General features: G+C 49.7%; 1 protein-coding gene across 5 annotated transcripts; it reads right to left on the bottom strand.

Moving 5' to 3' along the window:
- Window positions 1–4,531: 4,531 nt before the first annotated feature.
- On the bottom strand, window positions 4,532–25,350 carry LOC133352308 (mucin-2-like). 5 transcript variants are annotated; one of them, XM_061567885.1, is made up of 8 exons: window positions 25,178–25,336; window positions 13,503–13,700; window positions 12,367–12,450; window positions 11,048–11,142; window positions 8,796–9,986; window positions 8,046–8,211; window positions 6,948–7,065; window positions 4,532–6,321 (listed from the first exon to the last, which is right to left on the bottom strand). In XM_061567885.1, the coding sequence occupies exons 1-8, from the start codon at window positions 25,233–25,235 to the stop codon at window positions 6,186–6,188; spliced, it is 2,046 nt and encodes a 681-aa protein (XP_061423869.1). In that variant the 5' UTR covers window positions 25,236–25,336; the 3' UTR covers window positions 4,532–6,185. The 5 variants fall into 5 exon arrangements, with proteins under 5 accessions (XP_061423869.1, XP_061423866.1, XP_061423868.1 ...); XM_061567882.1 differs by lacking the exon at window positions 6,948–7,065 and having other exon boundaries at window positions 25,178–25,350; XM_061567884.1 differs by lacking the exon at window positions 6,948–7,065 and having other exon boundaries at window positions 8,796–8,861; window positions 25,178–25,350.
- Window positions 25,351–26,466: the final 1,116 nt, after the last annotated feature.

Here is a 26,466-nt window from a genome sequence, read left to right as displayed (position 1 = left end):
TACTCCAGTAACCCCACCCACTGCTAAGGTAGCTCTGCGCTTTTCCCACATTATGCGTCGGCCATAAGGCCAGGCCATTTTTAAAGAGGGACAAAAACTAGTGTTTCACAAGAGATTTTTGTGGAACACCGGTCAGCCTTTCTGAAACCACTGGGAGTCCTGGCCAAACAAGGGCATTCGGTGGCTTTACCATAACTTCCCAACACTAGTATGGTCCCAACTTACTTAATCAACCCGTAACTCAATTTTCTATTGACCAGTACAGGCCAGGCCTCCTTAACCAACCATAACACTAACCTGCTTACACTATCACAAGCCCAGTCACTTTGCCAACCCAAAAATTCTAACCCTGACTCTACTGCTCCGTTTCCGCTGGGGGGCGTAAAATCCATTAGAGTGCCACGACTCTCAGGAAAATGTGGAGCTGGCACAGCCCAATGCAAGTAGCGTGGAGCACAGTGAGTCAGGATTCTGCTCAAACCTGACAGGCACACACAACGGCCTTAGCACAACCTTTTATTTCAGCTGTCAAATGCAATTTCGGATTGTATCGGGTGTTGTCCATCACGATGACTGACGTTTCACTCCATGTGCTGGAGGTTAATTCGGGCTCTGAAGACGTTCATCGTTTTCCCCAGTAGGTGGAGCGAAACGTCGGACATCGTGTTCAAACAATGCATGTCATGAGCCGAAAACGCACCAGAGAGAAACAGAAAAACTACGAAACCCTACACGGCAGTATACCATTCTGCTTTCATCTGTGTTTTTTATTCCCCCCAATGGAATTCTGATTGTTTTGTCAGCGTCAGCACAAGATTGCCACAAAACCCAGACATGTTTCTCAGTCAGCCTACATCTATCAAGAGTTGTGCACAGACTCTGTGCTAAATGTTAACAAATTGGCACAGGATCTCGGTACAAATTATTTCCTGGCTCCCAAACAAATTTTGTTTACACTTGTTTAGAAAGGAAAGCCCCATTGAGTCTCATGAGTTTTTCAGGAGGATCTCGCCAAGCTTTTGCAGTAGGGGTGATGATTGCTATGTATAATCCCAACTGAGTAATTTGCAGGCCATTATTCACCACTGGCAAACTTTGACTGTGACAGGGGCACTCAACGGGCTAGTCTTGCGAATGACGCCATGGTATCTTTAACATCCACTGTTCTGCAGACGGCACGTAGCATTTTTTTATGGTTAATGTAACTGTAGTAATGACCATGGCGGCCACTGCAACCAAACTGTGAACCTCTGCAACAAACGGCAGAAGTGCAACCGCTAGGCCATGTTGATAACAAACCAAGACAGGCGGGAACCCAATATGAACATTGTCATGAGACGAATGATCTCACAAACCTCGCAGATAGAACCACCTCCTGTCCTGGTTTTCCAAGGACCGTCTGCTTATTGAGGAAGCAGCTGCTATCATGGGTCATCTACGAGTCTTCGGGGCCGTCCATAAATGACGTCACGCGATTTTGGACGATTTTTGACCCCACCCCCTTCGTCACACGGCGCACAAAGTCAGACCCCCCCCCTCAAATATGACGTCACAAAGCTCTGCCCCCCCCCCCAAATAAAACATGCTTCAAATCGCTTTAAACTATTGTCATTGTAGTGCGTTTTTAATGTGGCGCTGCACTCTGATGTTGTAGGAGAAAACATTTATTAAAAGTTTATTTAATTAAGCAGAACGTGTTGTCTATATTTATTCAAAGTTGCGCATTTTGATGTGACGTCACATTTCTCAACCCCCCCCCCCCCCGTCGCACATCGTCACAAATGTCTGACCCCCCCCCCCCCCCAGGTGCGTGGCGTCATTTATGGAAGGTACATTTTTTTTGTCAGTTGGGGGCCGACTATAAATGACGTCACGCACCTGGGGGGGGTCAGTGATTTGTGACGATGTGTGACGAGGGAGGGGGGGTTTGACAAATGTGACGTCACATAAGTATGCGCAATATAGATGTAGTGGTGGCGTTGACGTGCGCCGACAGTGATGGATCACGGGGCGCGGGGTTGGGCACGCGATGTGGGCGTGGTATGGACGCGCGCGCCGGTGGTGAGGCGCGCTGACACAAGGTGGGAAAAGAGGATCGTAGCCAGCACGCAGTGATTGGTCAAATAGGATGGGTGCTCTCAGCGACGTCCGCAGGAGGTGCATAAAGGGGGACGCGCGAGAGCACTCGAGGTTGTTAACCAGTTGAAGACCGAAGACGGAGTGGAGGAGGTAGTGGCCCGAGACCCCTAGTCCCGCCGTTCTTGTCAGGACCGGAGCCCTGTGTGGCTCGGAGCCGAGACTGGGGGACCCGTGGTCCGACGCCCGTGTGGGTCGGGACGGTGGTACCCAGAGCCGAGACGGACACCCCGGCCGGGTGTGTTCCGGAAGGCTACGGGGCGTAAGAGCCCGTGTCAGTGTAGCTGAGTGGGTGTTAGTCACCCGAGTAGCTAAGTGGGTGTTAGTCACCCGTGTAGCTGAGTGGGTGTTAGTCACCCGAGTAGCTAAGTGGGTGTTAGTCACCCGTGTAGCTGAGTGGGTGTTAGTCACCCTAGTAGCTGAGTGGGTGTTAGTCACCCGTGTAACTAAGTGGGTGTTAGTCACCCGTGTAACTATAAGTTGGTGAAATAAAAGAGTGTGCTACCCGTGAAGACGTCTCCCGCCGAGTTACTACTTTACATAGACAACGTTCTACTTAATTAAAGACTTTTTTTAATAAATGTTTTCTCCTACAACATCAGAGTGTAGCGCCACATTAAATACGCACTACAATGACAATAGTTTAAAGCGATTTGAAGCATGTTTTATTTTTGTGACGTCATATTTGAGGGGGGGTCTGACTTATTGTGACGCCGAGTGACGGGGGGGGGGGAGTCAAAAATCGTCCAAAATCGCGTGACGTCATTTATGAACGGCCCCTTGTGCAATATAGTACACTAGCTCAAGACATGGACAGACTGCTCTCTCATGGGGTCTCTTGAAAATGACAGGGATGTCTCTGACGAGGTCGCTAGAATATGGTAGACGTACCTCTGTGTTTTGTGAGGGGTTGCCTCTTGTCCATCGTAGTATTTTTTTCCAACAAAGGGGCGAAGGTGATGGTAGGGTGGTGCTTGGAGCAGGGGTGGTGATAGGGGGAGGGGTGTTGGTAGGGGCAGGGGTGGTGGTAGGAGCATTGGTGATAGCAGTGGGGGTGATGCTAGGAGGCTCATGACGGACGCTACTGGGTAGTCGGGGCAGTCGTGCTCCAACAACAACGGAGGGCAGAGGCACGACGCTCACAACGAGCGGAGCGCCGGGCGACTAAAATACAGCAAGTTGGTAGAGTAAGGGGCACAGCTGGTGCATCTGCCAGTCATCTCAGTCAGTCAACGCATGGCACCTGCTGGGTCTGTTCCGTGATCTGTCAGTGAGCCTTCGACACTTCACGTGTCCTCAAAGTGCACCTGGCCTGGCACAGGCGCTGTTGTGACGTCACCGCCATTTAGTGGCGAATGGCACTTTTGTTGTGGGTGGTGGTATGGGCGGGAGTGGTGCAAGGCATGGTAGTAGCAAGGCCGTAATCTATACTATATCTCTATATATATAAAAAAGGGAAATTTGTGATTATGTGTCTATTCAAAATGTTTAGCGTACTTCCCGACATGCAACAAACTTGAAATGTGCCATGTGGGTACTTTCCAGACTGTACACCATGCAAAAATTAGGAAAATAGACTTTGTATATTTTTTTTGGGCGGGGGTGGCGCAATAATGCATATATTTTGCACGGCAAGTGAGCTGTGACGTCACATCTGTTACGTGACCCCGTATGCGGAAGCGTCACGCAGTGTGCCTGCTCATGTCACGCAGGTCTAAGGCGTTCTTCGCGCAGTATTGCTGCTTCATTTCAGTCGTTTACTGCCGTACGCACCCTGAAAGTTATGTGTCTGCAGCAAGCGCGTGTATGTGTACCTATGGACGCGCGTGCGTGTGTGGGGGGAGTGGTAGTGTAGTGGTTGGTGCGCTGCGTTACGAACCCGGCGACCCGACATCGATTCCCGCTCACAGCCACCACCGGTGACGATTATTTGAACTGGTCCTGGGCCTCCCCTAGGTCGACTCAGCCTCAAACGAGTAATTGGTGTGGTGTGTGAACATCGCCACTGAGACAAAGGCGGCCGGGCGTGATGAATCCAAGTCCCAGGCGAAGCTGGGTAGTAAAGCTAGTAATAATATATGGGGGGACACATCCCCCCCAATATTCAAATGTTAAAAATGTCCCCCCAATATATTGCTATAAACTATAAAAACAAATTCTATGCTATGTAAATCAAAAAAAAATTTGCTAAACCTTGGCCACAATATCTGGACTTGTCTTCATATAACAATGCATAGATTTCTGTTTATATGATTGTGGTTATGGTTGTACTTTATAAATCCCTAATCTCTGTCATTACATACAATGAAACAAGGTAAAAAAGAGAAACAGAGCAATGTAATACAATACACTAGTTGACATTATTGTACTACAAAAAAGTCCATAGTCCATCCCATGTGTTAGTGATTTTTTTAATATTTTAGGCAGGAAATGGCAGGACATTTGTTTTCAAATTTAGATTTTTTTTCTGGGGGGCCCTAGACCCCCTGGAAGATTTGGTCCCCCCTAATGTTGACTCCATGGCTACAGCATTGGGTAGTGGTACTATAGACGTGGGTGGTGGTAGGTGTGGGAGTGGTACTATAGACGTGGGTGGTGGTAGGAGGGGAGTGGTACTAGGGGTACGAGTGGTGGTATGGGCAGGTGTGGTACTAGTTTGCATGGGTGGTGGTAGGTGTGGGAGTGGTACTATAAACGTGGGTGGTGGTAGGGGGGGAGTGGTACTAGGGGCGTGGGTGGTGGTAGGAGTGGTAGTGGTGCTAGAGACATGGGTGGTGGTAGGTGTGGTAGTGGTACTAGAGGCATGGATGGTGTTAGATGTGGGAGTTGTGCTCGGGGCGTGGGTGGTGGTATGGGCGGCAATGGTGCTCGGGGCGTGGGTAGTGGTAGGGGTGGTGGTTGGTGTGGAAGTGGTACTAGGGGTGTGGGTGGTGGTAGGGGCGGGGGTGGTGGTAGGTGTATGAGGGATACTAGGGGCGTGGGTGGTGGTAGGTGCGGGAGTGGTGCTAGAGGCATGGGTGGTGGTAGGGGCGGAGGTGGTGGTAGGTGTATGAGTGGTACTAGGGGCGTGGGTGGTGGTAGGGGCGGGGGTGGTGGTAGGTGTATGAGTGGTACTAGGGGCGTGGGTGGTGGTAGGGGCGGGGGTGGTGGTAGGTGTATGAGTTGTACTAGGGGCGTGGGTGGTGGTAGGTGTGGGAGTGGTACTAGGGGCGGAGGTGGTGGTAGGTGTATGAGTGGTACTAGGGGCGTGGGTGGTGGTAGGGGCGGGGGTGGTGGTAGGTGTATGAGTGGTACTAGGGGCGTGGGTGGTGGTAGGGGCGGGGGTGGTGGTAGGTGTATGAGTGGTACTAGGGGCGTGGGTGGTGGTAGGGGCGGGGGTGGTGGTAGGTGTATGAGTGGTACTAGGGGCGTGGGTGGTGGTAGGGGCGGGGGTGGTGGTAGGTGTGGGAGTGGTACTAGGGGCGGAGGTGGTGGTAGGTGTATGAGTGGTACTAGGGGCGTGGGTGGTGGTAGGGGCGGGGGTGGTGGTAGGTGTATGAGTGGTACTAGGGGCGTGGGTGGTGGTAGGGGCGGGGGTGGTGGTAGGTGTATGAGTTGTACTAGGGGCGTGGGTGGTGGTAGGTGTGGGAGTGGTACTAGGGGCGGAGGTGGTGGTAGGTGTATGAGTGGTACTAGGGGCGTGGGTGGTGGTAGGTGTATGAGTGGTACTAGGGGCGTGGGTGGTGCTAGGGGCGGGGGTGGTGGTAGGTGTATAAGTGGTGCTAGAGGCATGGGTGGTGGTAGGTGCGGGAGTGGTGCTGGGGGCATGGGTGGTGGTATCGGCGGGAGTGGTGGTAGTGACAGCAGCGGTACTCGGGGCGTGGGTGGTGGTAGGTGGGGGAGTGGTACTAGGGGCGTAGGTGGTGGTGGAGGCGGGAGTGGTGGTTGGGGCGGGAGTAGTACTTGGGGTGCGGGTGGTGGTACGGGCGGGATTGGTACTAGGGGTGTGGGTAGTGGTAGGTGCGGGAGTGGTACTCGTGGTGTGGGTAGTGGTATGGGCGGAAGTGGTACTAGCGACATGGTTGGTGGTACGGTGGCGGGTGGTGGTAGGGAAGGGGGTGGAGGCTCTTGGTGGGGTGAGCAGGGCCGTCATGTTGGCGTGATGGACAGTGTTCTGAATTTTCTCCATCACCGTTTCTGCTGCGACTAAACACACACAACACCACAAAGAACAAATCACAACTCTCACCACCTTCACCAGTAATACGGCCTCATGAGCAGTGGCCCAACATCGATAGCTTGGGCCCTTCCCCTCTATTCACAGACTGGGGCCTGGATCCTGTGGGTTCATGACCCTGGTGCAATTGCAGCACCTGCACACTCGAATCTATGCCACTTCATAAATCTGAACAATATAAAGGGTTTATCTTCTTGGTTCTTTCGGTAAAGTCACGTAGAAGGGAAATAATAAAATAATAAAAATTTCATATAATAAAATACAATTCTCACGACGTTTCGGCCTCAATGCAAGCAGCCGTCCTCAGGTGAAGAACAGGTCTGTTCCTGTCGGAAAGACAGACCTGTTCTTCACCTGAGGACGGCTGCTTGCGTTGTGGCCGAAACGTCGTGAGAATTGTATTTTATTATGTTTTTATTTTTATTATTTCCCTTCTACGTGACTTTACCGAAAGAACCAAGAAGATTAATCCCTGCAGTCACGAAAGCTTTAAATCGAAATATAAAGGGTGCCCAATCAAGGTGTAGAGGAGTAGTATGACGACGTGACGTGATGAGCACTGCGAGGCGCGATGACGTCATGTCACGTGACGTACTTAAGGGGGACCCCGTGACGAAAGGAGGGTCGTTGTGGGAGCCCGGGATGGAGAGTGTCTGAAATTAGGTCTCTCCTGCTCGTGACCGGACGGTGTTCGCTGATCCCCCGTCCGGGTTCTACAAATAGGAAGCCGAAGATATAGCCAGCTCTGAGAAGTCTGTAAGAGCCGGCTAAGGTTACGTGGGGTGCTGCTCTCCTCAGTCGGGCGGTGTTGGTTGAACCCCCGTCCTGACTCGAGTGAGAGAGCCTAAGAGATAGCCGAGGCTAGTAACAGATAGAGCCTGAGGTCCGAGGAAAGGACCAAGTGTAGGGGCACATATCTCTGGTGTAAATCACTTGAGTTCCGGCTTCGAGTCGTTCTGCACCACACAACAAAGGTAACAAGTGCAGGTAAATGTGCAGCCTTGCAGTTTCAGTGTCTCGCTCACACCACTGCAGGCCACTGCTGAGCTCTAAAGATCCTTCCATGGGCAAGGGATGGCTATGTGGGAGTCATTCCTGTTTTCAGACCAGGTGCCGAGTCACTTTGTGACCACAGACACAACTGCCCTTTCAAATGTTGAGATGGGATGTGAATCCAAGTGATCTGAGATGCCCTGGCGGATACGGAACTATTGCAAAATAAATAATTACCATTATTACCACTCTTACAGATGTCTAGGAAGATATGAGAGAACGCACATTTTACCCCACCCACACACGACCTGCCAAATGACTGTGGTGTAAACATCAAACTGCTGTTGTGCAGTCAAAAACGACCAGCGTACTGGAGGCTACCGAGGCCTTTATTAGTAATTTATCCTGCATGGTCTCCAGCCTGCAGCCTGTTCCTGCCCCCACCCGACCCCCACTCCCCGAAATGGTATGAGAAACACTGCCAAAACCCCTGACCCCTAACTCCTAAACCTCACACGCTCATAAAAAAACCGCCAACCCATAACCCTAACACTTACACTAAACCAGATAACTCTTGCAAACCAAGCACTCTATCCTTATCTCCTAAGTTCATAACCTGGTTGAACAAAATATATTTTAAATATTAACTCTTAACTCTAACCATAAGCTGCTACCCTGTGACCCTGTGGCAGGCTCGGACCTTGCAGGATGGCAGCTGTCTCGTTCTCAGCCAGCAGCTGCACGCGTCTCCTCTCGGCGGGGTCGGTGAGGCCGGCGCCGTTCAGCTGCCGCACGAGGAAGTCCCCACCCTGCTCCATCAAGCGGCTCAACGAGTCAGCAAACACCTCGCCCAACACCGAGCGGTGCTACAGGGAGACGACAGGGAGAGTCAAGGAGAGAAAGAGAGGGGGGTCAGGGGTCATCGCGAGCAAAGGCCTCTTCTCACAGGACAAAATTGGGGTTGGGCCCTGTCTCGGTTTTCCCAGGTCAGTACTTGCATTGAGGTGGCCGTTCTCTTTTGTTTTAAAGTTTCCCCACAGAGGCCGAAAGCGTCAATGTATTGGCTCTAAAAATTAATCTGTCTGTAATGAGGCCACCATAACTTTCATAGAGATGATTCAATGTAAAGGACATTTTAACGTAAAGATGTGTTTCCTTGAGGAACTTGGTCAGAGAAACTGACCATACTGATCAAAAGGTTTCCCAAAACTCAGCGTATAAACCCAGTGCTAATGGAAACGCCTTGCTGCATCACACACAGAACCCATATATGAGCTTACCTCCTTGTTTTTGGTGCGTTTAGTAAAGGTGCCCTTATTGGGCACGCATTGCAAAAATCCCAATGGCTTGTTTAGTTAAGGACATCTAACAGTCACATTGATCACGATACCAGGTAAGCTCACCACAGTTTCCCACAATAACTCCTTGAACCATTCGTGAAGGCACTTACCGCGGATATGTCCTCTGGGCGCGCCATCTGCACCGACATTGGAAGTTTGGCCACAGGGTCAGGAAACTGCAGCACCGATAAAAAGCCCAGAAAATACATTATGGCCACGTCCACGTCATCTGGACCCGACGAGGAGGTGGTGGTGGGGTTGATGGTGATGGAGTTGGGGTTGCTGGAGTTGGTGGGGTTGCTGGAGGTGGTGGGGATGGTGGAGGTAGAGTTGGTAGGGATGGTGGAGGTGGTGGGGTTGGTGCGGATGGTGGGGTTGGTGGAGATGTTGGGGTTCGTGGGCATGGTGGAGGGGGTGGGGATGGTGGAGGTGGTGGAGATTGTGGGGTTGGTGGAGATTGTGGGGTTGGTGGAGATTATGGGGTTGGTGGGCATGGTGGAGGTGGTGGGGATGGTGGGGTTTGTGGGCATAGTGAAGGTGGTGGTGGAGATAGTGGGGTTGGTGAGCATGGTGGAGGTGGTGGGATTGGTGGGGATGGTGGGGTTGGTATAAATGGGGTTGATAAGTATGGTGGTAGTGGAGATGGTGGGGTTGGTGGAGGTGGTGGGGTTGGTGGGCATGGCGGAGGTGGTGGGGTTGGTGGAGGTGGTAGGGTTGGTGGAGATGGTGGCCTTGGTGGAGATGGTGGGGTTGGTGTGGATAGTGGAGGTGGTGGGGTTAGTGGGGAGGATGTGGTTGGTGGGCATGGTGGACGTGGTAGGGTTGGTGGGGATGGTGGGGTTGGTGGGGATGGTGTAGGTGGTGGGGTTGGTGGGCATGGTGAAGGTGGTGGAGATGGTGGAGTTGGTGCGGTTGGTGGGGATTGTGGGCTTGGTGGATATGGTGGGATTGGTGGGTATGGTGGATGTGGTAGGGTTCGTGGGGATGGTGGGGTTGGTGGGAGTCGTGGAGGTGGTGGGAATGGTGGGCATTGTGGAGGTGGTGGGAATGGTGGATGTGGTGGATATGGTGAGGTTGGTGGGCATGTTGGACGTGGTGGGGATGATGGAGGTGGTAGGGATGATAGATGTGGCGAGGTTGGTGGATGTGATAGAAGATGTGGGGTTGGTGGGAACGGAGATTGAGGACATAGTTGACTTGGGAATGTCTCTGATGGCGGATACAATTCCTCCCCTTTCCTCCCGTCTTACTCCTCTAAAAAGCATCCTTTCCCTTCCAGACTCTGAGGGACACTTCACTCTCTGTGTGTAAGTAAGAAAGCCAGTGAGTGTGTTAGTTGGTGCATGTGCACGTGTGTGTATATCCATGTTTGTTCGTGTGAAGTATGTACATGTGTGAGTATGCATGTGTATTTGTGTTGGGGAAGGGTGATGACAAGAAAGAGGAATTAACTTTGAAATGTGAATTCACAACTCAAATCAAACCTAGTCTCAACTCTACCATTACCTAGAATCATAACCTTAAACCAGAATCCTAACCCACCCTATACAGTGCCGGATTAAGCTAGTGCGTGGCCTGTGGCATATGTTATAAAGCGGCCCTAAATAAATAAATTAATAGAAACTTTTTTTGCTTGCATCGTAATTAAAAAAAAAAATGTATTTGCTATACAGCCAGATAATGACAAATCGCTAACTTTAAACACCCAGTCGTTCATACGAGTTGAAGGCAGTATAGTACTATAGTAATAAAACTAGTGCAGAATCACTGAACCGGAATTTATAGCTTGAAAGCATTTAGCGCAGGGCCCTTGAAAGTGCGGGGCCCGTAGCATATGCTACTTTTGCAACTAGGATAATCCGACTGACCCTATAACCTTAACCTAACCCACACTCCAAGCTGAACAACTTTAACCCTCACTTTGTCTTTTACATGCTACAGCAAAATGACCCTGAATCCATTTTATTGTTTCTGTAACTTAACTTAAATTTTACTCAGAATGTTTTTTTATTTGCCCAAGAAAACTATTGTAACCGGACATTCCATACCTCCGATTAGCATGGTTGGCTACGTACCGTGTGAACGAAGTTCAACATATATACATACATTTCTTAAAATTAACATTATGTTTGTTCACTGAGTTATTCTGTCATGTGGTTATTTTTGCTCTAATTTATATTTGCTTCATTGCTGTACTTGTTTATCTGTTATTGCTTTTTTCATTGTGGTGACCCAGGTCAGGCTTGCAAATTAGACTAAACTCCTCACTTGAGTTCCCACCTGGTTACACATCATCATGTTGAAGCTAACACAAATCCTTACCCTGCCTCTATCTCTGACCCTAACCCTGTGGTTGCCTTACCTTGATGTTGTATTTTTCTCGTTGGCACCGGAAGGTGGCAAACTGGCAGAATATGGGGAATACGAGAGACCCTGGGAGATCTGTACAAATAGGACCTGTGCGACACATACACAATCCCCTGTTAGTGCTCAGTGACTGTTGGGCAGGTGCTGTTAGCGGCAGCATAGCAGTTGGGGGGAGCGGTAGTGTAGCAGTTAACGTGCTGTGCTACGAACTCAGCAACCCGAGTTCGACTCCCGTTCACAGCCAACAACAGTGACAATTACAAAAAAAACCAGTGACAATTATCTGAACCGGTCCTGGACCTCCCCTAGGTCGACTCTGCTTCAAATGAGTACCTGGTGCAGTGTACAGTGAGAGAAAAAAGTATTTGATCCCCTGCTGATTTTGTACGTTTGCCCACTGACAAAGAAATGATCAGTCTATAATTTTAATGGTAGGTTTATTTTAACAGTGAGAGACATAATAACAACAACAAACTCCAGAAAAACGCATGTCAAAAATGTTATAAATTGATTTGCATTTTAATGAGGGAAATAAGTATTTGACCCCCTCTTAATCAGAAACATTTCTGGCTCCCAGGTGTCTTTTATACAGGTAACAAGCTGAGATGAGGAGCACACTCTTAAAGGGAGTGCTCATAATCTCAGCTTGTTTCCTGTATAACAGACACCTGTTAACAGAAGAAAACAAACAATCAGATTCCAAACTCTCCACCATGGCCAAGACCAAAGAGCTCTCCAAGGATGTCAGGGACAAGATTGTAGACCTACACATGGCTGGAATGGGCTACAAGACCATCGCCAAGCAGCTTGGTGAGAAGGTGACAACAGTTGGTGCGATTATTCGCAAATGGAAGAAACACAAAAGAACTGTCAATCTCCCTCGGCCTGGGGCTCCATGCAAGATCTCACCTCGTGGAGTTGCAATGATCATGAGAACGGTGAAGAATCAGCCCAGAACTACACGGGAGGATCTTGTCAATGATCTCAAGGCAGCTGGGACCATAGTCACCAAGAAAACAGTTGGTAACACACTACGCCGTGAAGGACTGAAATCCTGCAGCGCCCGCAAGGTCCCCCTGCTTAAGAAAGCACATATACATGCCCGTCTGAAGTTTTCCAATGAACATCTGAATGATTCAGAGGACAACTGGGTGAAAGTGTTGTGGTCAGATGAGACCAAAATGGAGCTCTTTGGCATCAACTCAACTCGCCGTGTTTGGAGGAGGTGGAAACATTATGCTTTGGGGGTGTTTTTCTGCTAAGGGGACAGGACAACTTCACCGCATCAAAGGGACGATGGACGGGGCCATGTACCATGAAATCTTGGGTGAGAACCTCCTTCCCTCAGCCAGGGCATTGAAAATGTGTCGTGGATGGGTATTCCAGCATGACAATGACCTAAAACACACGGCCAAGGCAACAAAGGAGTGGCTCAAGAAGAAGCACATTAAGGTCCTGGAGTGGCCTAGCCAGTCTCCAGACCTTAATCCCAAAAGAAAATCTGTGGAGGGAGCTGAAGGTTCGAGTTGCCAAACGTCAGCCTCGAAACCTTAATGACTTGGAGAACATCTGCAAATAGGAGTGGGACAAAATCCCTCCTGAGATGTGTGCCAACCTGGTGGCCAACTACAAGAAACGTCTGACCTCTGTGATTGGCAACAAGGGTTTTGCCACCAAGTACTCAGTCATGTTTTGCAGAGGGGTCAAATACTTATTTCCCTCATTAAAATGCAAATCAATTTATAACATTTTTGACATGCGTTTTTCTGGATTTTGTTGTTGTTATTCTGTCTCTCACTGTTAAAATAAACCTACCATCAAAATTATAGACTGATAATTTCTTTGTCAGTGGGTAAACGTACAAAATCAGCAGGGGATTAAATACTTTTTTACCTCACTGTATAAACATTTACAATGGGCGTGGTGCTGGCCACGCACCCCCTCGTGTGCTGTGCTGGCATTCATAGGTGCTTGCGACCAGAACTTTGCCCAAAAGTCTGTTAAGGCTATACAGGGGATCTGTGTCTTTGTTAGTGAGATCCTATTAAGGCCAACACGGTGCACGACGGAGTGTTGTAGCCAGCATCACTCGTGTACAACCACCTTTATTTCCCTAATGATCATGAATTGCACGCTAAGTGAGGTACTTATTTAAGGATGAGTTTACGTGACTGGATAGGTGACTGGGTGTGTGGGTGAATGGGTGGGTAGGTGAGTGGATTGGTCTGTAGATAAGTTCGTTGGTATGTGGGCTTGCAGAAGAATGGATGAATGGTGGGTGTGGATGAGTACTTGAGCATGTGAATAGGTAGGTAGGCAGCTGAGAGAGTAGGTTGGTGAACAAATATGAAGGTACAGATAGGTATGTGAATATGTTGGTGTACATGTTTGTGAATAGGTGAGTGGGAGAGGAGATGAGTATGTGAGAAGGTGAGTGGACTGTGCCTCACCTCTCGGGATGATCCCCCTGTTCTCACTCTGGTCATGCATGCGCACGCGGGGGTCCGCACACCCCCAGTCTGCATGCTGTTGGCACAGGAACCGTGCCTGGCTCCGCGGCCGGAGGACCCGCAGAAAGCGTGGGTACTCCCTGGGGGTGAGGGGCCGTGGCCAGTGGGCGCTCATGGGCCACGAGAAGGCAGCATGACCTGCGCGCACGAAGGAGAACACCAACATCATCGACAGCATCAACAATAGCAGCAGAAGTAACAACAATAAGGTGGCGAGGCAAAGGCACAGTTCACATCTCACTCACCACTGAAATTGGCCATGGCCAGGAATTGAACTGAGCTCGCCGGATATGTAGCGTGGTGTGCTAACCAATGAACTACTGCTCTCCCGGTGGGGTTGCTATGTAGATGGTTTAAATGATTATAAATAGATATTCTCGATTCATAATCACGTTTTGACTAACTGGCCAAATAAAGGCCCATTGCCTGAAACGTTGCCTATTATATATTTGTAGTGAGTCCAACTGAGTCGCAGAGGTTATCTTGGGAGCAACACTATTTATTCCGAATTAACACGTAACACAACACAATCTACACTCGGGTCTCGAATACCCATCTAACCACGCTAACAGCTGAACTAGACACGGTTTGCTATCCCGGTCCCGGACCACAAGCTGGGTCCCGGACCACAAGCTGGGTCCCGGACCACAAGCTGGGTCCCGGACCACAAGCTGGGTCCCGGACCACAAGCTGGGTCCCGGACCACAAGCTGGGTCCCGGACCACAAGCTGGGTCCCGGACCACAAGCTGGGTCCCGGACCACAAGCTGGGTCCCGGACCACAAGCTGGGTCCCGGACCACAAGCTGGGTCCCGGACCACGTGGCTAGAGGCTTCTTCTCCCCGACGTGGATCTTCCAACACCAACACTTGAAGAAACCCGAGCTCCTCACGGAACTCTCGCTATATGCTCCCGGGCTGGGGCTGGCTCCGCCCTTAGCCCCGCCCACCTTCCAGGCTTCTCGAGCTACTTCTCGAATGTTCCCGAGAGCCCATCGGGACCACGTGACCGCCCCTCGGCCCCCATCCACCGGTGGCCCCCCTCCAGTATCGTCCGGTCACGTGACAACAGGTCAGCCAGAGTGTCATGCCCCAGATTAACCTTCACTGGGACCCGGTATCGCACACCGCTCGTGGTGCCTCCGCGCTAAACAGCACTCACCCAACCACCGCTAGGGTTGGTACTGCAGCCCATAACCCGGGCTGCCCGTAATGACAACATTACAGGCCGTGACTTCGCAAGTCCCGGCACCATACAGTGACGAGTACAGTCACTACATATTTGTTTCTCTTTAAGGCCTTGGTGTTATTCTTGACCCGGAACGTGTTAAGATGTTGTGGTCTGTGCTTGTGCACCACTGCCACCGCAGCAGCACCAGAGGAGGTGTTTAACTGTATTAGATGCACAGTGCACATGGTATCACCATCAATAACAAAGTAGAGAATCAGCGTCTCCTACTTCATGTGTCTGTCACTTTCAATAAAACCATTCCTATCTATGAGATCGTTTTTGCCAGTATCAAGATGTTCAATGATAAATAATGGATTAACCCTTTCCAGCATAAATATGAGTGGTGTGAAGATGTCCAAACATCAAATAGACACCCAAGACAAAACATCAAATTTGCATTAACCACATAGACTTAAGGTAAAAAATACAAACATGCTTTGATACTTGTGTAATGATAGGGTGACACCTGCTGGCCTCGAAAGGGAATAATGGGTACGGGCACAGTTAAGTACTAACCAATCAGAGAAGAGGGTGTATCTGGGGAAAAGAAAACAGGTGTGGTTAGCCGAGATACTCCGGGAACCTGCTCGAAGGTTCCACGAGACGGCATGGCCGGAGGCGGGGCCTAGCCATGCCTGCAGCAATATAAGGGGGAGCGGACCCGGGGCTCGGGGCCTGTGTGTGGGGTCCTGGGTCTTGGCTGCATCGCTGCTAACTGACATCTTTCTCTGTCGTCCGGTCACGTGGAAGATCTTCTGCGTGGTTTCCATCACCGTCATCGTCACACCGCCAGCCAGCGGCGTAGCCGAGTGAGGGCGATGGGACCACGCTGAGTGATCGGCTGTGTGTGTAGCCAGTAGAGGTGTTAATATCTAGAGTTATACTCAGTGTGAGGAAGAACAAATGTTGGCCTGTATTGTGCCCAGTGTGAGTAATAAAGAAGAAGTACCCTCTACACGACGTGTCGCGGAAGTCGCTCATTACATTGGAGGCAGAAGTGGTTGAAAACATTAATTAAAGTTAGACAGCGAAGAAAGAAGTACGTCTAAACATCATAAAAAATGGAATCCACCTGTGGCGTCTTTCGACGACGATGAAAATGCGACCCAAGACCTCCTACCAGCCCCGGGAACCGTGGTCCCAGTTATTGAAGGCACAGCGAGTGAATTGGCTTCGCCAGAAGTGGTGGATCCAGGAGCAGCCACTCTGCGCCAGCAGCCCTAAAATGGCTGGCGAAGGGTGTCAGTGCAGCTGGACCTGTTGCGGGTGGTTGTCGTGCAGTTGGTGACGCTCGTCACATAGACTACGGTGGCTGGGCACTCTGCACTGATATCGCTGTGAAGGAGCGACCAGGAGTCCAGAATTGGCATTCTGGCGGGAACGCTGATTCGAGTGCACCCGAATCCAGACTCCTTCATCAGCACCATCGGTACAGCATGGGCTTATATAATAGGGCTTCGACATGCACCATCTCTTCATCATCTGCACCTGGAACCCGCGCTCCTGAGGACGCTCTCCGGCCTCGGGCTTCTTCGCGGTCAACGTCAGAGACTGCATTAGCTTCGTGGTTGTAGAGGTGGTAGGGGCCGCCGTTCACAGGTCAACCATCAATCCAGCCAACTCCTGTATTCCCTCGATGCCTCACCTCTACGGATCTTCATATCCACCTTCACACATCCGCCTCGGCCTACACAACTTCAGCTCAATTACCAACAAATCAGCCCTGATTCACGATATTATCCTGGACCACCACATCGACCTTTTGCTCATCACTGAGACTTGGTGCAGGCAAGACTTCCCGCCAGCAATCTCTCTGGAAGTTGCGCCCCCGGGATACAAGGTTCTTCATAAACCTCGCGCAACTAACCAGCGGGGTGGTGGCTTAGCAGTCGTTTACAATGCACACTTGAAAATTAAAGAGCTCTATCTACCAATGGCTCCCGCCACCTTCGAGATCCAGTACATATCCCTCACTACTAACAATGAGTGCTTTTCCATCATTTCCATCTATCGCCCTCCAGATGGCAGCATCAATACCTTCTTAAAATAGCTTTCGGAATTCCTTTATCTGATTCCTAACCCATCTCACAGGCTCGTGCTTACAGGTGACTTTAATTGCCCCGGCAATACCCCAGCCTCCATTGATAGTCGCCTTGAGTCAACTTTGACCTGCCATAACCTGGTCATCACAAACTCAGGCCCCACCAGAGCTTCCTCGACAAATGTTGAGAGCATGCTCGACCTGGTTCTGGAACCTGACCAGCATCGACGCATCACTGCACAGGGAGTTTTCCAAACTGGTTACTCCGACCACCGCCTCATACTTTTTTCCCTCCAAATTCCCAAGCCAATCACCATCAAATTCACCCGCAACTCGCGTAATTTCAAGGGTATCGAGTTTTCTGCTTTTCGCCACCTCCTTGCAAATTCGCCTTCAATGTTATCCCCATCATCGGATCCAACCGTCTGCGCTCTCCAACTAGAAGCTGACATGAGGGCGGCGCTGGACAAACTGGCTCCTTTAAAATCACGAACCGCTAGGCAGTCTTCCCACGACACTCACTGGCTCTCAAGAGACGCCATCATTGCTAAGTGAACCAAGAAGCGCCTTGAAAGTATCGCATGCCGTAGTGGTCTACCTGCTGATCGACTTGCTTACAGAGTCGCCTGCAGGAAAACTAACAAACTTATCCTTGTCTCACGTTCCTCCTACATTGAAGATCGCATCAAAACAGCAACCGGAAAACCGTGCATTCTATAGAAAATTCTAGATTTGAAGCTTTCGTGACTGCAATGATTCATATTCTTAGGTTTTTTCGGTAAAGTCACGTAGGCAAAAAAATTGAAATTAAAATTAATAAAAGTAAAATAAAAACAAAAAATAAAAAATCACGACGTTTCGGAGGCAACACAACCCTCAATGATCTTATACATACTGGTAGCACCATGGTCCCTCACCTTAGCGATCCCCTGGCCTCACTGAAACTTGCCACCTCTTTTAATACTTATTTCACCAACAAGCTAATCACCGTCGCAAACTCTTGCATGTCTACTCACACATCGCACCGTTGTACCCCGCTCAAGTTACCTGAAATTGTAAGCACTCACCCAGACACCTTTCTAACTACGATAAAGCCGGTGTCTACAAAAGACGTTTCCTCTTTAATTGAATCACTTCAATTGAAGTCATCTCCACTCGACGTGCTCCCAGGTTCCTTGTTCAAGCAATGTGCCCCGGAACTCGCCATCATGATCAGGAACATCGCAAATGACTCATTTTCTATGGGGTGTTTTCCGTCCAACCTCAAATCTGGCCTGGTTTCTCCCTTGTTAAAGAAACCAAGTCTCGACCCGGATAACCCATCTAGTTATCGTCCCATCACTAATCTCTCGAAACTCTCTAAACTCTTTAAATTTGTAAATCAAAATTTAACCGCCACTACGGGGTGGGATTCCATAAAACTTTAAGAGCCTTCAACAAGCTCCGTGATAAGAAGGCTCAGCTAATCGAGTCTCTCACCTTTCTGAAGAGATGATTGATATGCAAATTATTTTGTTAAGGCGCACCTTCCTGCTCCAACCTAGCTTAAATAAACGCTCCAAGCCTGGGGCATGTCATTCAGACGCTGTCTTCTCGACAGACTGTTTCTTCACCTGAGGACGGCTGCTTGCGTTATGGCCGAAACGTCGTGAAAATTATTTTATTATGCTTTATTTTTATAATTTTACCGAAAGAACCAAGAAGATGACTCTCTAAACTCCTTGAACAACTAGCCCTTGCCCAGCTAAAACCACACATCACCTCCTCCGCAAACTACTGCTGCTTCCAGTCAGCTTACCGTCAAAACTACTCCATAGAAACAGCACTCACTAGAGTGCTCGATGACATTTTAACGATCATGGATTCCGGCTCCGCTGTTGCACTTGTAAGTCTGGACATTTCGTCAGCCTTCGACACCATCAACCACTCGCTCCTTACTTTCCTCCTGAAATCCGACTTCGGTATATGTGGCTCAGCACTCAAGTGGATACTTTCGTACCTTTCTGACTGGTAATCTTCAGTCAGGGTGGGCACGTCCACATCGCCTGAAATAAAAACATTATGCGGGGTTCCCCAGGGCTCTGTACTAGGTCCCCTGCTCTTCACAGCCTACACTTCCCCAATCGGCCGGCGCATCTCAAGCTTCGGTGTTAAGCACCACTCATACGCGGATGACACTTTTCTATTCACCGCCATCGATTATAGCAATGCATCTGGATTCGAGAGGCTCTTGGAATGTACCACCGCCGTGCAACGGTGGTTCACTGCACACAACCTAGCCCTTAATCCGAAAAAGTCAGTGGCCGTCATGTTAGGTACCAAGCAACGTCTCAACTCATCAGCACTCCCAACACACATACACATCTTCGGTCACAGCATCAGATTCACCGATCATTTCAGCTACCTCGGTGTCATCCTAGATTCAACTTTATCCTTCTACCGTCAAATCAACCATATCATCAGTTCATGTAACTTTTACCTGAAGTCTCTCAGACACCTACGTCCTCTCATCTCCACTGAAATTGCCAACACATTGGCATGTTGCATAGTTGGGTCTCGCCTTGACTATTGCAACTCTGTCCTAGTCCGGACCTCCACTGGCAACCTAAAAAAACTTCAAAGACTACAAAACAACCTAGCACGCGTCATCATTGGCCACACCCATCCCCGTCTCGACTCACTAGCCTGTCTCCGTGCCCTCAACTGGCTACCATCACCAATAGGGTCATATACAAGATCGCCTGCCTCTGCCACAATGCCTTCACATCTGCCTGCCTGCCGTATCTTTCTTCATTATTGACAACTTTCAGCTCAGCACACGGCAGATGCCTGCGCAGCGCGACTCACGACCTCCTCTTGATACCAAGATCCAGGATGGTCATGTCTATGCGTCGCCTCTCGGTGGCAGCCCCAACAGTCTGGAACGCTATCCCTCTGCACATTCGCAGCATCACCTCAATCGCCTCCTTCAAGAGAGACTTTAAAACTCACCTCTATAACCATGCTTTCGAGTGACTCTGAGCTTGGCTCTGCGCCTCTGAGTTGCGGCCGTTACGTCCGCAAATTTGCGCACGTTATAAATTGCATTATTATTATTAATAACGTCCGCAAGCGTGACGGCCGCCATTACACGTGGAATGGAGAACGCGCAGTCGGATGCCGCCATTACGGGCGGCACGGGGGAGGTGCGGACGGAGTCCGCCATTTTACGAAACAAGCGTGATACGCAAGATGCGGCACCCGCCACTAGAAATGAGGGTAAAGAATTTGTCGCGGCAGGAGGCGATTGGAGTGCCTTCACTTGGTAATTTGAAGCGGCTTTCTGATCAGGACACTGGACAGAAGATGAGGCGCTAATGGCTCTGCCGACTGTTTTGGATGACGACGCTCTTGCTCTTTTCAGGGCTATTTCTGCTGCTAAGGTGCATTTGCTGAGATGGCGGACGTGTACGAGCCAGCTTCCGACACTCGCAGGAAGTTTCTTCAGTATAGGCGAGGGGAGGCTGAGACGCCTACCGCAGCACGCTGTTGGCGCTGGCGGGAGCAGCTTACCCCGGCGTGGATCCGAAAGCCCTCGACTCACTCGTCATGGGAAGGCTGTTGGGACTGGCACGAGAGATGGGAGTTTTCTTACCTGTGTGACGAAGACGAACAGGCGTCCCGGTGGGCCACCAGGTGTCTTCAGGCCCACGAGAATTTGTACCAATGGGCTCAAATGGCGGCGTGGACAAGGGACCCCAGCCGAGATGGGGAGCCGAAGGAGTGGTCACCACGGAACGTCGTGGTGTAGCCGGCTAAGGATGCGACTTCGGAAGAGGACATCGCTGCTGCACTCCCGGTGTGGAGTCGGAGATGGGATACCGCGTGGCGTCAGAGGAGCTGGAGAATGCATGTCCGTGGGAGATGTGCACAGCTTCATCGGGTTTGCATCGTGCCGCAATTTGCCACAGTTGCTAAGCCCTTGCATGCCTTGACAGCTAAAAACCAGAGGTTCCAGTGGGGAGTAGAAGAGGCTGTATTTTTAGCCCTTTGTGAGCGGTTGTCCGATGCACCCACACTTGAGTACCCTGATTTCTCCCTGCCATTTATTCTTGACACAGACGCTAGCGATATGGGCATAGGCGCCGTCCTGTCCCAAGTTAAAAGTAGTCGCGTATGGTAGCGGTGTCCTGTCCCCCGCAGAACGGCGTTATTGTGTTACTCGCAGAGAACTGTTGGCCATGGTTTATTTCGTACAACAGTGCAGATCTTACCTCTATGGCAGAGAATTCATTGTCCGCACGGATCACGTGGCCCTTCAGAACTCCTTGAAGGTTGATCAATCTTCTGGCCAACTTTCGCGTTGGCTTGAAATTCTGCAGGAATACTCGTTCCATGTGATATATCTAAAAGGAGTTCGGCATTGCAACGCTGACGCGTTGTCCCGGTTGCCTCAATCGTCTAGCTGTGCATGTTCGTCTGGTGCGGGCCATTGTAAACCTCCGACGGCGAGTTCAGCTACTGCAATGGCAGCGTTCGAGGACGCTGAGCCCGCCGAGGTGGTTGCACCTGCGGATTGCGTTATGGATGTTGTCGTCTACATCTCTACCACCTCCGGGCACCGCTAGTCAGGCAGCCTACCAACTGACTTGGCTGAGTAGCGTCGCAAATAATAGACGGACTAAATATTAAGTGTGTTAATCCCGATGGTGCTCACTAATAAAGAAGTGCCTCCAAGTCTTAACGTCTCCGAGTTAGCCGCTACACGTATATATTTCTAGATTTGAAGCTTTCGTGACTGCAAGGATTCATATTCTTAGGTTTTTTCAGTAATATATGTTGAGCTTCTTTTGCACAGTACATAGCCAACCGTGATTATCGTAGGTGTGGGTGAAGTACAACAAACTACATAGTGATAACATCTCATCCACAAATATTAAAGTAACAAAAGGTGTTCCACAAGGTTTTGTGCTGGGTCCAATTCGGTTATCCTTACATTTAAACAATCTTGGACTAAACTTTAATCACTCAGAATGAAATCTTTGCTGATGACATTGTCATGCCAGTATCGGGTAAATCTACAAAGTCAAACAGAATTGCCAACATGATTTTGACGAAATTGAGTATCAATACAATTGCTCAGTGGCAGCCCCAACAGTCTGGAACGCTATCCCTCTGCACATTCGCAGCATCACCTCAATCGCCTCCTTCAAGAGAGACTTTAAAACTCACCTCTATAACCATGCCTTTGAGCGACTCCGAGCTTGGCTCCGCGCCTCTGAGTTGCGGCCGTTACGTCCGCAAATTTGCGCACGTTATAAATTGCATTATTATTAACGTCCGCAAGCGTGACGGCCGCCATTACATGTGGCATGGAGAACGCGCAGTCGGATGCCGCCTTTACGGGCGGTACGGGGGAGGTGCGGACGGAGTCCGCCATTTTACGAAACAAGCGTGATACGCAAGATGTGGCACCCGCCACTAGAAACGAGGATAAAGAATTTGTCGCGGCAGGAGGCGATTGGAGCGCCTTCACTTGGTAATTTGAAGCAGCTTTCTGATCAGGACACTGGACAGAAGATGATGTGCTAATGGCTCTGCCGACTGTTTTTTGGATGACGACGCTCTTGCTGTTTTCAGGGCTATTTCTGCTGCTAAGAAGGCTACACTTCAAGGTGCATATGCTGAGATGGCGGACGTGTACGAGCCGGCTTCTCCAATGCCAAACTAGTTTAATTCCCTTCACCTATTACGGATATCAGAAACACCATAGAACAGAGTGTTTCAAATACTTGGGTTTACGGAACAAACATTGTTTTCCCATTCGATTGCACCTACAAATTGTTGAATCTATCATTCTACCACTTTTTGACGACTGAACTGTTTACAGATTAGCTACTAATTCAAACACGTAATAGACTAAACCAATTTTATCATTCTACTATTCGATTTGCACTGGATGTACCATACAGGATCCACTATTGTGACCTCTACTTCAAATCCAATCTTACATAGCTTGATCAAGAATGAAGCTACATTGGGCCCTATTCATCCATAAACTTAATGATAAAGCTGCGCTATACTTAGCTATATCATTAACGACAATTTCAAACCCAATAAGCCTAAGACGTCCATCTTATTGTTTTGTTTAACTCTCCCAAGAACAAGAATTGGAATAGTTAACAAAGCCTTTGCAGTTGCAGCACCAACGTTTTGGAACAACCTTGTTTTCTCCCTTAACTTGATACATCTAACTTCAACAAATATCCTGACGCAGATTAGTGCTGGATACAACCACAGTTGCAAATATGATTTGTAACTTTGATCCTTACCCGCATATGAATAATTCACTTTTAACGTGCGATTTTATTGAGGGACTGTGTGTTGTCTTGGTGTGGCCTCTGTTTTTGCTGTTGTTCTGCTGTGCTCAGGCTTTGGAGTGTATGTACTTGTGCAAATTGAACGTAGAAACTCTGTTTATTTTTATATATTCATGTTGAATTATTTGTTTACCTTTCCTGTACTTGTCACTACTATCGTTTTTTTGTCCTGTTTGTTGTAATTTCTGATTTGCCCCGACTGGACATATGTGAAAAAGAGCTTCATAGCTTATCGGATTTCTCCAGCATTAATAACAAAACTGATAGAGCTTGATACTGTACACTGTCCTTGAAGCTGATTGGCCTGAACCAGACAGCCTCTTTTATGACTTTGTGAACATCTTAACACATCCTGTATTTATGAGGGTTAACGCCTTTCTACATATGCAGTGCCATCACGGGATGTCACTGTGTGAAGACGGGCCGTGAGAGGCACGGCGTGCGATGTAATGACATCGCCCACACCGCTGTAATGTGGATGCTGTACCGGCCCGAAGCGGGGCTCGGTGAGCGCTGATTGAGAGCGACGGCTGCCGCACCACGGAACGGGGGTTAAAGGGGGCCATGGCACTCTGGTTGACCCCGGAGGACACGTGACTTGAGGTATCGACCGGGAGACCCCCTAAAGGGGGGCTGAGGTGAGGTGAAGATCCTTCTCGAGGTTTGGAGGCGGGCGTGGCTTGGGGCGGAGCGAGCCCCGCCACACTGGCGAAAAGCCGGAGCCCTGAGCGGCAGCGGCTGCTGTTGTCATCCTGAAGACGTCCACGTTTCACGTCCTACAGCCTCCAGCACGGGGACTCGGACCCGAGCTGGGGTCCAGCTCGCTGTAGCTAGTTACGCGTGGTAGTGTAGATAGCCTGGTGGTCCACCACCAGAGCTTACTATCTGGTGAAGGGGCAGTTACCCCTTCGTATTACGTGTTAATGTTAATACACGCGTTGCCTCCAACTCAATGGCGGAGCCAGGATTTTCAGGTAGGGGGGCAACCCCTCCAGCAATGCAAAATAGAGTTGCTAGTAAGTAGTTGTTAGTGAGTAAGGAGTTGTTAGTAAGCAAGGACTTGTCCCTTGCTTTTTATTCGACGCGTGTGCGGCGATGGCGCAGCCGTCGATCGAGGGTCGAATTCGAACCGCGTTGTGTGATCGGCATCGCGCTCGCTGAAGGTGTTTGCCTTCAGGGAAGTCGTGTGCTGTATACGCAACTGCGCACAATTCCGTCAGTCACTTATCACCGCTTTGCCGTTACTTATTGCCAATTATGGACTCAGACTATGGTCCTATCATCTCATAGAGTCCCTGACACTTAAATACTATGCTAAACAGTAGCAGTGGGGGTCGCAAAATGCCGATTTATTACTAATACACCCCAATGATCCGATCGAAATTAGGGATTTCGATCGGATCATTGTGGGGGAACATGCCACCCCCCACTGGCTCCGACAGTGCCTCCAAGAGTACTGTACGTCTGAGTCTCCGTTTGAGCTCACTACACATCACTCGAACCCTTTAATGCTATTTATGTGTTTTTGTTTACGCGGAGAGGTAGACATTGTTAATATCTTTTGTTCTCTCTCAACCAAACTGATTGAGAGGGAACAGTCACTGATCAATCCACTGCTGGATGGCGGCCGGCCCGACACCGTGTGGATAGTTTGACCAAACGTTGGTTAGTGATGTTCAAATCACCTCCATCGACCCACCATCATTACCCGGCCCTGTGGCTCAGCAGGAGAGAGAGAGCGGCTCACAATCGGAAGGTTGCGAGTTCAAACCCTGACCAGGGGGTTGATTCAGCCCATCATCCCTCCCTCTGAGGTTGACAAAACGAGTGCCACTTCGTGGGGAGGTCGTTAGTGGCTATGCGATGGAGACACTCGAACCCGCCCACCTGCCTGCCCGCCACTGGCTGAGGGCAGGGAGCAGGTGAGCACCACCTCAGCTCACTATTGAGCGGGGAAATCACTTTGGCTCGACCAGTAGCACTCACACGCGGTTGGGACGAGCAGCAGCAGGAGAACATGGAAGAAGGGGTGGATAGACGGCATTTCGTCTGTGCGCGCATCCGCGTCTCTACGCCTTCAGCGCGAGATGTAACGGCTGCGCCAAAGTAACGGCTGCTCCAAAGTAACGGCTGCTCCAAAGTAACGGCTGCGCCAAAGTAACGGCTGCTCCAAAGTAACGGCTGCTCGCTGTCGTCACGTGTCCCGGGGCTCCGTTGCAGGGACTCGTTCCACGCTCCCTGCCCACAGCTCAGAGCAGGCCTCGGCAAGGTAAGGTAAACGTTAAAAACGAGCCGATTTTTACCTTATCTTTTATCTTACCACAATACAATCACTCTACCCTACCTTTTACCCTTTAGCAGGTAAGGTAAAAGGTAAAAAGCAACGAGCCTAGCTTTACCCTACCTTTTACCCTTACCCCATACAAATGACCCAATTATAGGGTAATTACTAGGGAACTACTACACATGAACAAGGTTTATAACGGTAAATGCTAGGTAGAGCGCTTTATTCATATAGAATACTCTCAACGATTCCAATTTTACACGCTTGTCATTGTTGTCGTTGTATCCTCAAATCTTGTAACTAAATTTGTATCCACTTCCTAATGTGGTATCGACTGCAAACTTGGTATACTTATGTCATACTGATGACAACACTATATTCTATCATAAAATCCTTTTTTATATGTTATGTTTCGGCTTGGGTCTAATTGTCCACGCTCAACTGACGTTGGGCTGTAAATCACCACGGCCCCTTACGTTATGGCAAGCCTTGGGGCCACTTCCTGGAGTCGTAGAGTTCTGTCATTACTCGTACATTTCATAAAAGCGTGTTTTTAAGAAAGTTTGTTTTAATATTACTTGTTAAATGGAGGCCACGGACTGCGCCACGGAGCTTTTAGCGGTAAACAAGGTACTGTATTTACAGGGTAATACTTCGCGCTACCTTTACCCTACCGGGTAATTCTTCCGAGCTACCTTTACCCTGTTACCCTTTACCTTACCCCTTGGCATGTCGACATCTTTACCCTTTTACCCGGTAAAAAGGGTAACTTACCTTGCCGAGGCATAGCTCAGAGGTCGCAATCGGGTACCCGATACCCGGCTACCCTACCCAATACCCGGCTACCCGTACCCGGCCGGGTACGGGTAGCCGTTTGGAACCCTGGTGCGGCCAGGTACGGGTAAGGAATCAAAACCCGTTTGCGACCTCTGCCACAGCTGCCTCTCCCCACAACACACTGCATTATTGCTGCTGATGGGATGCGTATAAT

Source organism: Lethenteron reissneri, chromosome 40, assembly GCF_015708825.2.
Source record: "Lethenteron reissneri isolate LAM-NWPU_2019-01 chromosome 40, ASM1570882v1, whole genome shotgun sequence".
NCBI lineage: Eukaryota > Metazoa > Chordata > Hyperoartia > Petromyzontiformes > Petromyzontidae > Lethenteron > Lethenteron reissneri.
This window is presented reverse-complemented; position numbering and strand designations above follow the sequence as displayed.